We start from the raw sequence: 16,086 nt of genomic DNA on the forward strand, positions 1-16,086 counted from the left end.
CAACCACCAATTTCCACCTCAGTCATGAGATTATCTCTGTTAATGAGCAGCAGATCAAGGAGGGCATCTTACTGAGTTGGCTCTCTTGTGTCTGCACCATGTAATGATCATCCAGCTGCTTAGGAACCTTCTGGACCTGCTTGTATTAGCAGTGTGGTATTCCCAGTTAACATTTGCCAAGTTGAAGTCCCCCCTAAGGACAAGAGTGGTTAACTTAGAGATGTTCCTTAGTTCCTTAAAGAATAATTTATCAGCATCACTGTTCTGGATAGGAGGTCTATAGTAGACTCCCACGATGGCATCTGCATTACTTGCTTGTCCCTTAATCCTTACCCAGAGGCTTTTGACCATGACATTGCCAACTGTAAGGACCATTCACTCCAGACCCTCCATTACATAAAGTGCCTCATAAACCTCCCTGCCTCTCCTGCCCTGCCTATCCCCTTTGAAGAGCCTGTAACCACCCTTCATGGCACACCAGTCCGAGGAGTCATTGCACCAGTTTTTGCTTATACCAATGATGTCGTATCTCTGGGGCTGGGCCAAAGCTTTGAGCTCCTCTTGCTTTGTCCTGCATCTCCTTGGACTGATTTATCTTTTAAGTAGAACAAATATGATACATGCACAGGAAAGGAAATGACCAAAAAAAAACTGATGAAGGGAAGGTTTGACTCCAAGAGGAGTAACAAAGACTATTGGTTTGTATACAGCCACAGAGAACTTTACTGGTGCTGCCTTTGACCATTTCCAAAAATAACTGCCTCCGCCTGCAATGTTTATTACTTTACCTTTATTCTGGTCCTACCACAACACAAAACTGAAAAAAATTATGCCCACCAAGTTCTGCTTTTGAAGAGCAGATCCATAGTTGTGCCAAGATTTAGCAATGACAAAGTCTTTGAAGATAAATAGCTTAACTAGTATTTCAGCTGCTGAGCAAAACTCTGAATGCTGCAATTTGTTCCTTGCACCCAGTCTGTAAAGCACACTGTCAGGAAACAGTATAATCATTTTCAACCAAGAGATCTTGGAGATCATGGCAAAATGGTAAGACTGCAGGCCAAAGTTACGGAATAGTGTGTGGAGCTCAGAAACTATGTCTCAGATAAACGTGCTGAAGAGGACTTGTAAGGATGAGGTAAAAGACAAAGGAAAAGAAGCAAAACATGAAAGGGGTCAAAAAAAATAACTGAGGCTATAGCAAAAAGCAGAAGAGGCTTAAAGCTGAGGGGGAAATAGAGGCCAGGGGAAGAACTGCTCAGGAGTGGTACTAAGATTATGGGAAACAGAGTGATGTACTCAGCAAGACGCACCAGACATTAACCTACACAGTAACATGAAAAAAGAGAAGCCAGGGAAAAAATGGCATCAAAGATACATAACAATAGATTACGGCTTTTCTGCATCACACAGTACATATTTTACCATGTTTTAATGTTAGAATTCAGATGACAAATGCTCACTGTGTGTGTATATATATATACACACACACATGTATATATATACACACATAAATTATACACACATACATTCTGTATAGTTAACACGATCCAGCTCCCATCTGGACTTTATTTCCTGAGGGAATGCAGAAAAACAGCCAACTACCTCATCCTCAGCTCAGACCCTGAGGTTGTTGCCTTGTAGGGGTGGGGGAGGGAGGAATATGGATAGACACAGTATCATGTGCATACCCAGACTGGCTGCTGCACTTGGGGAAGAGAGTGGCATAGGCAAGGGGGAAGAATTTTTGCAGAGTTGTTTTTCTGTTCAAAGATCAAAGGGAACGAGGAAGAACACAGCTAATGCTTCAAGTGAGAACATGTATCCATAAGCACAGAGTAACAGGGAAAGAGGGACGCAGCAGAGTCCCAAGCTGCTGTTATTACCCTCACAGCACACAGAGGTGAGCTTAAAAATGAATCCTGTTCTTGTCAGAGCTGTATAGCTGGACTAGAGCCTTTTCTTGGAAAATCAAGGGTAATAGCAGGCTTTGGTGGGCTGTGCTTACTGGTCAAGCTGTCAGTAAATTTAGTCATGCAATTTTCAGTGCTCAGTATCAATAGTGAAACTCAGCCAGTGCAAAGGACACAGTCAGACAGAAAATCACAACTATTATGACTGCAAGGGCAAATTGCACTATTTGTTCATTTTTCTCCTAAAAACATTTCATGGCCAGACTCCATAATGAGCTGTATGAAACAAATCAAGATAAAGAAATGCTTTTTAAAGCATGTACATGATTTATTACTTTGATATCTGTCCTCTTTCTTCTTTCTCTTCCTTTTCATATCTTGGACTGAAATAACAGAATTTCCCACTGCAACAGTATGTAGCTGAGCAAGTCACCTAGATACTGTAGATATGTTTAGACAAACTTCTGGACAAAGTTATAAATAAGCCTTGAATACATCTATTCTCATTTTTGTTCTTCAGCATGTCTCTTTGTTCTCTAAGGATGGAATGAGAGTCTAGTGCCAGTGGAAAGAAAAACTGATCTATGATGGGAGCTTACATGCTCCAAAATACTATTTTGGCCTTTAGAGAAGACAAAAGGGGAAAATAAGTGTGCAGAGTTGTTAGGGATAGGGATTCTGTTTGTTTTTATGCACTTCTATTTTAAATCCCTCTCTAAACACTTTCCCAAACTTCCTCAGAACAAAATCTCTAGCCAAATCCAATGAACTGTTATGGCCACTTTGTTATCAGATATGTACTTTAATACCTTGTATTTTCAGTATCACAAAGCTATAGGGACTTCAGAAAGATATTCACTTTACTTGAATTTTCTCTACCTGCAGATGTAATAGGAACACAAACTGCAAATACCACTGAATATGTGACTTTAAAAGAACTGGGCCATGAGAAGTGTTTTCTTGGATCTCCTTCCACTGCCCTGGGCCTGCAAAGCCTATTGCTCCTTCTTTCACATTTTCTTAAACTCCAGTTTAAAGCTTCAGCTTCTCATCTTTTGTGTTCCTACTGTAGGGGTCTTTCAGAACCTCACTTCTGTGAGGGTTAAAAAACTATCTCACATCTCTAGCACAGAAGCATTTGCAATTCATTCACACATCTCTCCCTCTTGGATAACCGCTAACAGCAAAGGACCCTAGAAAAGTATAAATTAAGCAAGTGCAATAATCTTCATTGCAATCTTCAGTACACCAAGGAGCTCATCAGCTGATACTTACGGAGGCGTCACTCCTTTCGGGAGGCCTAATGCGTTGACAGAAATGGGTGGTGGCTGGGATGGCAGCATGGAGCTGAGAAAAGCTGCTGGCGACTGGCTGGAATTAGGAAATCTTGGAGTTGGAGACAGGCTGTGGGAAGGTGAAGAAAGTGAAGGAAGAGGAGGGGGTGGAGGAGGTGGAAGTGGAAAGGAATCACACACTGGGTATGTCGCTGTTGGACTAAAGACAGGTGGAGGTGGGGGTGGAGGGGATGGAGAAGAAGGAGACCAGGCATATTCCCCTTCTGGAGCAAACTGCTGAGAGAAGGGAGGAACTGGCACTCTTCCAAACTGTTTCTGAGAAGCAGTTGGAGACATAGGAGAAGGAAGGCTAGATGTAGATGACCCAGAAGATGGAGTCACATAACCTGAAGCAGGGCTGATGTTCTGGGCAGCAATGAACTGCTTAGGCCGAGCATAGTTGAAGGAGCTGGAAGACTGCATAGTTGGGGAAGTATGAGAGTTAAGAATACTCATTGGCACAGGAGAGGTGGCAGACTGGCTGGACTCAAGCTCCTGGAAGGAGGGGGGAGGAGGAAAGGAAGGAGAAGAGGGAGGGTGCTGATGATGATCAGGTTGCTGTTGGTGACGATACCACTGTCCACTTTCTTGCTCCAGACGAATTTGGTTCTGCAGTTGCTGTATTTTTTGGGGGTCCCTGTGGGAAGGAAAAATAGACAAAAAGATGATCAGATATGCAGTTCTGGCTGGGGAGGAGGTAAAAGTTCCACTGATCTGTGCTCCAGGAAAATTGAAAGAAAGGGAAAGTTTAAAGCATTTACATATGTTGAATAGCCCCATTTCTTCAGAGTTAACACGTTGCTACAAAAGTACATTTTTGGCCTCAAGATGAAGGAAAAAGGATATGCATAACAGAATTTAATAGAACCATCAATTCTTCAAAAAGGTATATTATATAGCAATTTGAAGCAGTTAGGATATTTTAAAGGAACAATCCAGATAATGGAATTAAAGGTAAAAGTACTGGAATTCTTAACAAGGTTTCTTTTTTTTTTCTTGTGATTTTTTTTTTCAATGGCCCTGTTTCAATAATAAGGCTGAAATATTTACCCAGTAACAACTTCAGCCATAGCTGAATTTCTGCTGTAACGTCTGTGGGCCAATCAGACCTAATTACAGCCATACTTTTAATGAGCTACTTGCACAGAAGAGACCAACTTTCGTGTTTGAACCATCCATGTATGTAGATAAGCAAAGACTTCTGAGAAACATCTGTAACCTAGGGAAGCTGTGAACTGAGCTTCCCCAGGTTTTTAGTCCCACTTTTTCTCCCCAGTTTTATTTTCAACTGTAGGTCCTGAGACAAATCTTAGTAGATACTTAATATTGTTCTGAGTATCAGCTCAAATGGAAGTAAGAATTTCATTTAGAAATGCAGAAATTCACTGGAAGAAGAATAGAGACTAAAAAAGTTAATATTCAGGAGCACTCAGATGTCTTAATTGAGGGGAAAAAAAGAAAGAAAAAAGTAAAATGTCCAGCAGTGAAGCAAATTAGAACTGGTTTTTTTTTTTTTTCTCAGTACAGCAGTTTGAAAGACATTAAGCTCAAAATTAACTGTGTGGTCTATCATGTGACAATACATCAGACTGGCTTGCATAAAAATTGTTGTTTTTCAGCTGGAAAACATAACTTTATCTCAATACTCCAGATATCCACAAAGTTTCAGCATATGCTCATATACCTTTTCTGTATATTTAATATATATATACTTTATTGTATAAAAGTATGTCATTGTTTATGTATAATTTAGGTCATCTAAGCAGACATTTTAGAAGCAGCCTGCCTAATGCATGGCATATGAATGTATGATTCTGGCACAACAATATACTTTTGTTGATAGCAACAAAATTGGAAATGGTAATAACATCATATTTTCCACTTGAAGATTAATTTTGATATTGCAACCATCTACATTTCCCAGAAAATGTTTTCTGACAATAATTCTGCTTATGATCTCTGGCCAAAGGAGATTGCTTAGATAAGAAAAAGGGGACCAAGCTGTTTTAGGGCAGAAAACTGAAAAATCAGTTACTTATACTTAACAATTGCCTTTCTTTGGCAAAGATGGTTCAATTCTAGCAATGTCTCACTAACAATACAAATTTCAGCACTTAAAAGGAGATTAATTTTTTCTTTTTAACTTAAATTACCAACCAGAACATCTGAATGTTACAGTTCACTTTGTAAATTTTATAATTAATTTTTTAATGTTGACAATAAAGACTCTAAATCCCTATCAGTTCAACTTTTCATTTCACAGAACACAAGTTGAAACTTATTCTTCTATTTTTTGTGAAATTACTTAACAGTCACTTCTATTTAAATCTGTTAAAACAACAGTTTTAGTTTCCATCAGCATTTGACTTTCTTAGTTGATAACAGAAACAGTTCAGGTCACTTCTGACTGGACAGAGAAAACCCTGCAAGATTACTACTTTCACCTCATTCTGCATCTTTGGCCTGAATATTTGCAGACCTACTGTCCAATACCTCTAAGATTACTAACAAATAATAGTTATTTTATTTTGCATGAGAATTGCCCTCAATTTATTTTTTATTTATTACAGACAGACTAAGGTAAAAAAAAACAAAAAAAGGGGAAAATTTAGCATTGTAAATGAGGTGTTGAATACAGAAGAAACGTAGCTGTTTCCAACACTACTATGTTTATCCAGCATGTGCTGAAAGCAAGTAGGAGTGTCATGTCTTGAGACCTTTTTATTTGCATTTGGCAAATCACATGGCGCTGCGCCCGGCCAGCAGCATCCCACAAATGCCCATCTATGGCCCTGTCAATGCAAGTGCAGCACTGCAGCACTGCCACTGCACTGCTGCTGACCCCGCCAGGCAGAAGCAGAGACCACACTCAGGGTATGTCTACAAAAGGGTGACAGGCAAAAATGAGGTTGCTCAGCTCTCACACTTAGCTTGACTTGAGGCCACAGGAATAGGCATGCCTGTAAATGAGGGTTTATTTGCCCAGGACAGTACTGATTCTGGTTGAACAGCTTTTGGTCAGGTTAGAATCCACCTAAATCAAGTGTTTGTTTGCTTGAAAAATAGCATGCAAACACAACCATTATCACATCAGTCCACAGGGCAAAAAACCCCAAAGACCATCCTAGAGTAAATTTTCATGCCAGTTGTAAAAGTGCACAATCCTTGTCTGCAAAGGAATGCTCTCTACCTCAGAGCTATTCTTTTAACATCAGACACTGCTGTATTATTTTCTTGAGGAAAGGTATTCTAGAGATGTGTCATTATGAAGAAGGAAAGGAGAGGAAAGTATAACAATTCACCAGTGTTTCTTTGGAATGACATCATCAGTGGTGGAAGTTCTACATAGGTAGATCCCTGAAAGATAACACTGCTGTGACAAAGACAGGGAGAGCCCAGCTGCCAAAATGATGAAAATTATTAATTTCTCATTAGCAGGGAAACAAAGAAGGCAATTAAAAGAGTTTAGTTTTTGGACAAGATTACAAGAAAAACTAATTTAATTGTAATTACATCCTCTTTCCAATTAGTTGAAATATGTTTTGTAATTTTAAAGGGCACACATGCATTCAGGGAATGCATCAAGCTTGTCTAAACAATAGAGCATAAATTTATTTTTTCATGTGGAATTTTTTGTTTTGCCAAATAATTAATTGTAACAATATAAGAATGAGCATTAAAAATATTTTTTAGCAAATTCAATCAGTAAATGGTAAAGGTAAACAATTTTAAAAAATCATAGGGTAAAATGAATATTGAGAAATTTCATCAACTCACTGAAAAGCAGGCCTAGTACTACATAAATATGTTTAAAAGTTGTGTTTTAGAATTCATGGTGTTTTTCCAATACCAGATAGTCTTAACCAAAATATTAAAATACATTTTCAGGTGATCTAATAGGTATGCTAAAACAGTTCCAAAATGCAAGCAGTAAGGCAGTAAGATGTTAATGAAAGCAGACACCAGTTACAACACAGGTGAGGTTTCTGAGCCACGCTGCCTGTAAGAGCAGCTTCACGCACAGGTTTGGTACTGTGCCACCGTGCTGCCGTGCCTACTCTGAAGCCCCCTAGCTTCACCTGCCCGGAGAAGCACGGTCAGCAGCGGGGGACACTCCCCTGTTTCACGAGGAGATTTAGGGAGCGGCTAAGACAGAGCGCTGAGCTGTCTGCATTGTATGGAGGAGAGGCGGCGTCCGAGGAGGTAATGAGGGAGTCGACTCAAGGCCGGGAAAAAGTCTCAGGTTAAATCTGAGGTCCGAGGAGCTCTGAATGCCATTGTATCCAGCAGCCGAAAGTGCCCCCGAGGCTTTCACAACAGCTCAAATACAGGGGCGGTAACCAGGGGGAAGACACGCCCACCACCCAATGGGGGGATTTGGGGGAGCGGAAGGCGGAGGGACAGACAGACACACAAACCAATGGGGGAGGTTCAAGGGAGGGGCCCCTGGCCCTCGTCCACTCACTCGATGCCCAAGGTGGAAGATTCTGGGAGAGTGGGATGGGGAGCCGAGTGATGGACAGGGTGCCAGGGAGGGGACAGGGGAATGACTGAGCATTTTCAGGGAGATTGGCATTGAGGGAAAGGTGGGAAAGCTCGGGGTGTAACGACCGGGAGAAAATGGGAGGTGAAGGGGCAAACCATTACAGAACTGTTACAGAGATATAAAAACACAATACAACAGTACTGGGCACTCGGAACATGCTCAGTAAGGTGAAGACTTTCAGAGCTGAGGGATAGCAAGAAACATTTGAAAACAGATGTTAAAAGCAAAGACTAGATACATGAGCCATTAGGTGTCTTGGTGGACAACAGTGGTTGCCAATACACACATGATAGTTTAATAGCTACTTGAATAATAATCATATTGTGAGGTATGGACTTGGTTTAAATTACAATAGACTGGTTTATGTTTTTATCCCATTTTCATAATGCTTCTTCTTTCCGATAACCTCTGATTCACATTGCTCTGAAAACAGAGCAGTCTGTGACTGAGAATTAAACTGGTAACCACCCCCATCAGGAACTGTAACTCCAAGTGCCTCAACACAGCGGAGTAGAGGAGGGGACACAGGTAGTGGTTGCACATTTCTCAAAGTCTCAACAAGACCTGGCTGCTGGATTGCAGAGAACATTACAGCAGATGGCATTTCCAGGAATGCAATAAATCCTTCATACTTCTCTCCTAGGCTTATTCACATATTCCCAGTATTAGGATATGTACCAGCTTTACTTTTATCTTACATTACAAAGCTCATTTAGAGAAATAATGTCCCTCTTCTGGGAAGTATCTTACTGTTTGCAGTTCAATCAGATTTGTGTACCTTTAAACACAAAAGTTCATATGGAAGCCCTTCTATCCAAACTACCTCTCTTGGAAGGGGAAGTTCCCAAACAGTAGAGAAATGCTGTTCAAGCCTTGAAGCCTTTGTACATGAAATGAACCCTATTGAGTTTTGCCTACCTCAAAGTATACAAGGGCATTGAAATTTAGTCAGTGTTTTACAACACAGCATACAAAGTAAAAGGAAATAAATGACACAGGTAAAGAACCAAGATTAAGTGATGTTTTCTATAACTTTTTAAAATTCCAAATTTTGTCCCTCCGGATCTTAATAAAAGAAAATGGAAAGCAGACAAAGAAAGGTAATTTTTGTTTGAAAGAAAGAGTCCTATTTATCTCAGGTATGGAAGAATAACGAGCTCCTTTCTGTCTCAAGTCATTCCTGAGCAAAAGCAGACCAGCCCCTTCACAATCCTATCAGTGACCTGCTCTTTGAGAAACAGATGGTGCAGTTCTACAGAAATATACAAAACATACCACTGAAGTGAAGGTACAGGAATATTTTAAATTAAAAATAATCAGAATTAAGCACAATTTTAAAAGGTTGAGCTATTTTTCTAAAATTCAAAAACAATGCCAGAAAAATGTCTGTATATTTGGGGTAACAACCACTCACCTCCATGAACTCTACTTTCCAAAGAAGCTCTAGCTTCTAACTCAATACTATTGCTTCAGAATTCTGCCAGAGCTCTACCAAAAGGGAGACAGTCACTATCACACTGTATCAAATGGCAGGGGCTCTTCTCACTGAGTTCCATGTCAGCACCTCTCTATTATAGACGTATTTTTTACAAGTGTACATTTAGATATACTTATCTCTAAACTTCGGTATGTATACAATAAAAGCCAGGATGATTTTCTTTCCATAATTTGTTAATTTATTAAAATTGGAAAGTTTTACATATATTTATATCTTTCTAACTCCTAAGCAGCCAAACTGGATACCTGCTTCTGCACCTGTGGCTCCCAGCAGCTGGCAGGACAGATCTGACAGGTAGCTCTTAAAGACATTTATTTTGCTTTCTACCAGTACAACATGGGTATTTTACTGATACAGTACCTGTTGAAAATTAGTAATTTTCTTAACTGCCTCTGATAGTTACTACTTAAGAAACTAAAATATACATATCAACTTATCCAAAATGTGATAGTAATCACTGATATCTGGAATTCTACTCTTGACGAAATTCCTGATGCAATTTAAAATTTTCCACCAAACTTATCAATTACTGAGTTGTTAAAAATGAAAAAATCCCAAAACCTAATTTAATCTGACAGTGAACTAATTAACAGATGTACTGAAAAGAAATATTCAGAATACAAATTAACTCAGACTGAAATATCTACTGAAGAAATATTTGCTTATTTTTAGGAATGTTAAAGATGTACATATATGTCAAGGAAAGAATGTGAAGTAAAGGGAGCAAAGTGCCTCTTTTAACAAAAACTGCTGTGTATTCAACACAGAAAGCCTCCAGGCTGTATCAATACAAATGCATTTAGACAAGCTTTAGGTTTTCTGAAGCTGAACAGTCCCTTACACTGGGGGGGGGGAAGTGGACTGTTTTAAATGCTGCAAGGGTTCATATTTATGTAAGACTAGAATTGTCAGTCAAAATAAAAATGGGGAGGGAGGCAGGTGATGGAGGGGACAGGATGGGGAAATAACAATAACAACACACAGAAATCAGAACAGTTTGGGGTCTAGCATGAAAATATTCAGAGGTGTATTTTGTCCTCACTAACAGATTACGAGGAGGATACAGGTTGTCATTACAATTTAAACCTCATGCTGCGTAAGTATAGCAGAGGAGTATAACTAGGAACCATCTCCAGCAGCTGCAACTCTTTAACATTTTTATTACCTTCCCTTCAAAGTTTAACAATCTGAAAATGCAGATTCATGCAAATATTTTCCATATTTCAGGTTGATATACAGGAGCATTTATAATTAGTTTCAATGTAACCTAACACACTCCTAGAAAAAGAAATACTGTGCAAGAACTAACACAGGGCCTGTGTTATGAGCATTCTGTGAAGCTGAGCTTAACTTTTCATCTAAGAAACATCATACACATAGATGAGAACTGTAAACCATCTGCATTGTTTGTGAACTCTCTTGTAAGGAATTCCTGCTGTAATTTGGCCGTTAAAAACCTTTCTATCTATCGTAAAAAGTGGCTGTTGTAGCTGTGCCCATTTTCCACTCTGGTTTGATTATCTGTCAAAGACATCAAGGTAATTTCTGTGCTAAGGAAACCAACAGTGGAGATGGTGCCAGTATTCAGCAAACACAAGCCATTCTTTCAGAGACAGGAACCATTTTTTACCCCTCAATACCACTACAGGGACATTTTTCAAAACATGCACCAGTGAGATAACACATTTAGCTTGGGTACAGAAAGAGAGGAAATGGTGCTCTTGTGCACATTCATTGTTCCCAAAAGTCATAAAGATACAATACAGCTTTAGCAAAAATACTAAACTTCATATCTCTGGTAGGGTTAGATCATAAGAATTGGTCTGGTAATCAAAAATTTGTCTGGCTTGGTAATTCAATTGTGTTGCATAACTAGTGTACAGGCTATCCAGTGACAGATATAACATTTAAAATATTACACAGGCAACAGGTTTTACTGACAAAGGAAGATAAATGTGTTATGTTATTAAGAGGTAAATTGTACTGAGACACTAATTACAATACAGGTTCCAATCTGCAGCTGAATTGGCCCAAAGTGTAGGAAATCATTACTCGGAAAGCAGGAATGAACTGGCCTGCAAACAGAAAAATAGGTTTTCTGTCTCTGGTTATGCTATACTACATAGAAAGTTATGTTCTCTGCTGATTGGTATATATTCCAAGAAAATAAGGGGTGGAAAAAAACAAAGTATGAAAAACTGTGCTAGCCTAAAACCAAAAGTGAACAGAAGAAAAAGACCTAGTACTATACATTTTCTCACTGGAACAACACATGCACAGTTGTCTTTTTAAATCTACATATTTATTTTAAATTTAATATATTTGATTAATAAGATGCTGTATAAATCATTACATTTGATCTACTACTGACCACCAGAGTTAGGAGATTTGCTTATTTTTATGCCCACTCAATAACTGTTACAGTGGGCTTAAAATTGTACTTCCAGGTCTTCAGTATTGACATTCCAGGATCTGTCAAGTGTGTTCTTTGGGTTACATATAGAGATGACTGCTTTGCACTACTGAAAGAAATACTTTCATGAGGAAGAATGGATAATATATTAAAAAGGGAAAAAAATGAGTAGCTACTGGATGTCCTGACATTAAAGGGAGCACACAGTTGCTCTCATTGTGTTTTTAGGAAAATTTAAATTTCAACTCTCTATGAAAAATACTCACAAAACTAAGGTAGCTTTAGAACCTAAGTTCTGGGCCCTTTTATCAGCTATTCTGTATTCACAAACAGGTCTGACATTTGAGTAGGTAGCTGCCTCATGTAAAGCTGGGATATTACCAGCTGACACATCAGTAGTTTATGTAACAAACTCAGTGGAGGCACCCTATTCTTAAATGACCATAGGAAAAGGAACAACTGAAAAGGAAATAAATACATAAGAACTGGTGTTTACATGAAATAATTATATACTTCTGCAATTATTCCATTATAACCATATGATAGACTTACTTTGGGTGTCAGCCCCATCTTGATGCCATAACAGTTCAGTGCTATACCATTCTTCCTGAAGTCCTTCTGTGCACACAAACATATGCCCCTCAACAACATACACTAACATTTATGGAAGGAAAAGAAGCACCAAGAAGTAAGATCAACTGCTAAAGACAGTAATAATCTTTCAGCCTGGTTGTCAGGAGCATAGGAAACTGAAAATAACATTACAGCATTGCCCAGAACTTTTGTGACATTTACTCAACCAATACAATCCTAACACAACCATAACTTAGGCTTGATACTGCAGAAGATGTTATATCCCCCAAAATAAAATAGTTTACAGGGCACTGTCACACCTTATCTAGCCAGACATGTACTTCAGAAATGTGAGTTTCAAGGTCAAACTTTTTTGTTTGTTTTCAAAAGGCGTCTTCCCTGATGTATAAAGAAACAAGAAAAACTATGGTACCCAAAACATTGCTAAAGCACCCTCAGATATGAAGAGCTGCTACTTTTTGCAAGGGCATTGTAAACATAATTTCCCCATTGCTTGGCTAAAACAAAACAAAAAAATCTTTCAGCAGGATTACTAAACAGAGGCAAAATCCACCTACGGTACACAAATGTCACTGCAGTCAAAATCTGCTTTTAAGTAGTCAGAATATATTATGTGCCTCAATATTTGAACATACCTGAGCAGTACTAATTACATTCCCTGTCATCATAAAGAGAAACAATGCATACTGGAGTTACACAAATTTGGACACTGGCATACAATCTGAATTCGCTTCTTGCAATGGCAACACATAATTTTAAATAAAATTTTGCTTATAAATTGATGTAATGGTGAGGGTTTTTTTTAACTGCTAGCTAAGTGTACAGTATATTGTTCTGGAAAGCTTAAATGGAATACCTTATGCATAAATGACAGAGCAAATAATTTCTTTTGTACTTCAGAGTGAAAATACATTCCATAAAGATGATTCACTTCAGGTACTATTTGTTTTTTACTACAGCAAACAACCTTGAGTACAGGAGACATATAGTAAGGACTTCTTCTCTGAATTAAGCTGCACCTTAAGTGATGTATAATCACATAAAAAAGAAGGAATCATACAGGTAAACATGTAATGATAAACACTTGTTATAGAAAAATACTGTGCCAATGAGTATGAATGGTTGGTTCCCTCCCTAAAATTGTTTGGAATCTTGCTTGGCTCCCAGTGAAAGCAGTCAGCCATCTTATACAGAGAAAACAAAAGGATGAATTATATTTCATTTTTTACCAAATGTAATTGTGACCAGCATAGTGACTAGCCAAAAAAAAGGAACCTGACACTTCTCCTAAGGGAACAGTAAGGACACATGTGCGTTTGGGTTTTTGCTTGGGTCAGAAACATGATTTTAAAACAAATTTCCAACCATTTCCCACTTCCTTTTTCTCCGGTTTGCATCCATGAGAAGCCTCGCGAGAACATGAACTCCTTTCCCATCAGGTGACATGAACTAACCACCTTGAGCCACTAATGATCTTCAGTCCATGGAACAGACTAGAGCTAGTCCAAAAGGAAAAACCAAAATCCCAAGCTCAGTGACCCTGAAGTGTGCAGACACATGCCCTCAGCATGTTTTTTCACTCTATGGAGCCGCCCTTGTTTCTGTGCACTATTTGCTAATGTAGGCTATACACCGAATAAACTACCATGAAATGGTAGCCAAACCATACAGTCTAAGAGGCTTTTCAAACCAAGTGTGTATACCACAAGAGGTTCTGGCTTTATATTTTGTGTGTCAATTTCTGCTAAGTCAAACACATTTCTTTCTAAATGAATACACTGAATATTAATGTCTTTGATGTATATGGCTTTCTTTATAGGATTTCTTTACACTTTCAAAGTGTACAACATACTGATGTGTAATATATGTCAAAAATAGGGTATATCTTGCATATTATTTAACATTTACATATTCAGAGACAATGTATTGACCTATTCTAGTTAGCAATTTTACTATTTCTATGTTGTAGTACAGATATTCCTATTCTATTGCTGGCAGCTGACCTCCAGAAATCAATTCCTCTCCTCTCATCTGCCCTGCAGTAAAAACCTCCCAGACAAAACAAACACGTCTTTTTTTGCTTTCAGTATGATCACAGAGTAGTTTGTAAAAAGCTAGTTACCAAGTGTATTTCTCAGGATTTAAAACCAATTATGAAGATTCTCTCTTTATGGACTCATTATTTTGATGACTCATGCACCTTCTTAGCCTGGAGCTGGACACTCTCAGAGAAAGAATAATAGAAACAGCACTTGTCTGATTTAAGGGTTCCAAGTTTTTCCATATTTTTCCATATTTATTAAGATAAGATTTATGTTAAAATGAACATTCCAGAATGGATGGCAAGAAGAGTGGTTTTCCTACTGCCATAGTAAAGTTCATTTAGTTTATGTTGACCAACAGCAGCTTGCTTTGTCTGTATTGTCTCTGTTGTAAAAGGTTTTTATATTTAATTGTATGTGCACTTTATTCCTGCCTGTATTTCTTGCCCACAGCAGGAAGGTTGGAACTAGATATTCTTTAAGGTCCACTCCTACCCAAAATGTTACACAACTCTATATATAAATTGTTTCCTTCACATAAGTAGACTACTAAAATTACATTTGGAAACTCCTGGTAAATCACTGTTAGTAAACTGAAATTAGAAAAAAGTAACCATGCTTTGTTTCTATCACTCTAAGTGCGAGCAAGATGTAAAAGCTGCAATATGTATCTTTCACAATGAAGCCAACACTAATTGTGTGTAAACATTCTCTACAAGTATCAGAACAGCTTGGACTCCGAGTATCATTTACCTCAAAAACATCTGATATAAAGAAAGAGAAAAATCAGGCTGTGCTTTGATAAACAACCAATAGTTTCATATGAAATATGTCATTTAGGACTTCCAGGTTACTTCAAAGACAGAAGGATATTGACAATAACAACATTGGAAGCACTAAAGTCAGCATCAGTGGGGATCATATGGTTCTTCCTTTTTTCACTATGAGTTTCCACATGATCCTATTCCTCTCAGCAATACTCAGATCATGGTATAATGCTGGTCTGCCTTCTCATCTGTCTCCCTGCCTCTTCCCTTGGGCTACCAGCACGTCTTCACCACCCGCTGTGAGCTTCAGAAGACCTTCCTAGGGTATATGATGCCAAAATCCATGACTTTACCTTCTATCTCTACATATGCTAGCATCTCCAGAAAACTATGCTTCATTCTCTGGAAAACCATGATTCATTCTTGGGAAAACTATGTTTCATTCTCTGGAAAACACTGGTCTACAATAACCTCATCTACTACAGTTTTCTACTGTGAACTCAAGGAAAGTTAATTGAGTGTTTGAACCTGCATGACCCTTGCGTCTCTGGGCCAGTTTACTTAAGCTACTCTGTAGCCACAAATAAAATTTACACAGTACATTGACCTTGTTTCTCTCTTGAAGGATCCTCCTAGTCCTATTCTGTTTCAGGTAGGAATCTCAAGCATAGCACTGAATAAAATTGTACACAATAACAAAAGCATTTGGATGATTTGAGGTCAGCTAACTGATTAGACAATTCATACAAAATATGCAGAAAAATAAGTAAAAAGCCAAAAAGCTAGAAAAACAAAAAGAATTTAAAAAGTTAGTAGTTTTTGTCATAAAGGTACAAAATAAGGCAAGGACATTAAATTTCTCCAACTAGTTGTCCTATATATATATATATATATATATATATATATATATATATATATATATATCAGGGAAAGTGAGCACCCAGAATTGCAGAAAGACTTTGATGCTTAGTATTTCTGT

At 38.2% G+C, this 16,086-nt stretch overlaps 1 protein-coding gene across 6 annotated transcripts in view; it reads right to left on the reverse strand.

Moving 5' to 3' along the window:
- Positions 1-16,086, reverse strand: part of PALLD (palladin, cytoskeletal associated protein) — a 191,037-nt gene that overhangs the window by 35,945 nt on the left and 139,006 nt on the right. For 3 of the 6 annotated variants that reach the window (XM_068187074.1, XM_068187073.1, XM_068187076.1), the window contains one exon: positions 3,189-3,884. The exons of 2 other annotated variants lie outside the window; for them this stretch is intronic. In XM_068187074.1, coding sequence (XP_068043175.1) covers positions 3,189-3,884 — 696 coding nt within the window. The remainder of the gene's footprint in view (positions 1-3,188; positions 3,885-16,086) is intronic. One more of the 6 variants, XM_068187077.1, reaches the window with a different exon arrangement.

This window comes from Anomalospiza imberbis, chromosome 4 (genome assembly GCF_031753505.1).
Source record: "Anomalospiza imberbis isolate Cuckoo-Finch-1a 21T00152 chromosome 4, ASM3175350v1, whole genome shotgun sequence".
NCBI classification, from domain to species: domain Eukaryota; kingdom Metazoa; phylum Chordata; class Aves; order Passeriformes; family Viduidae; genus Anomalospiza; species Anomalospiza imberbis.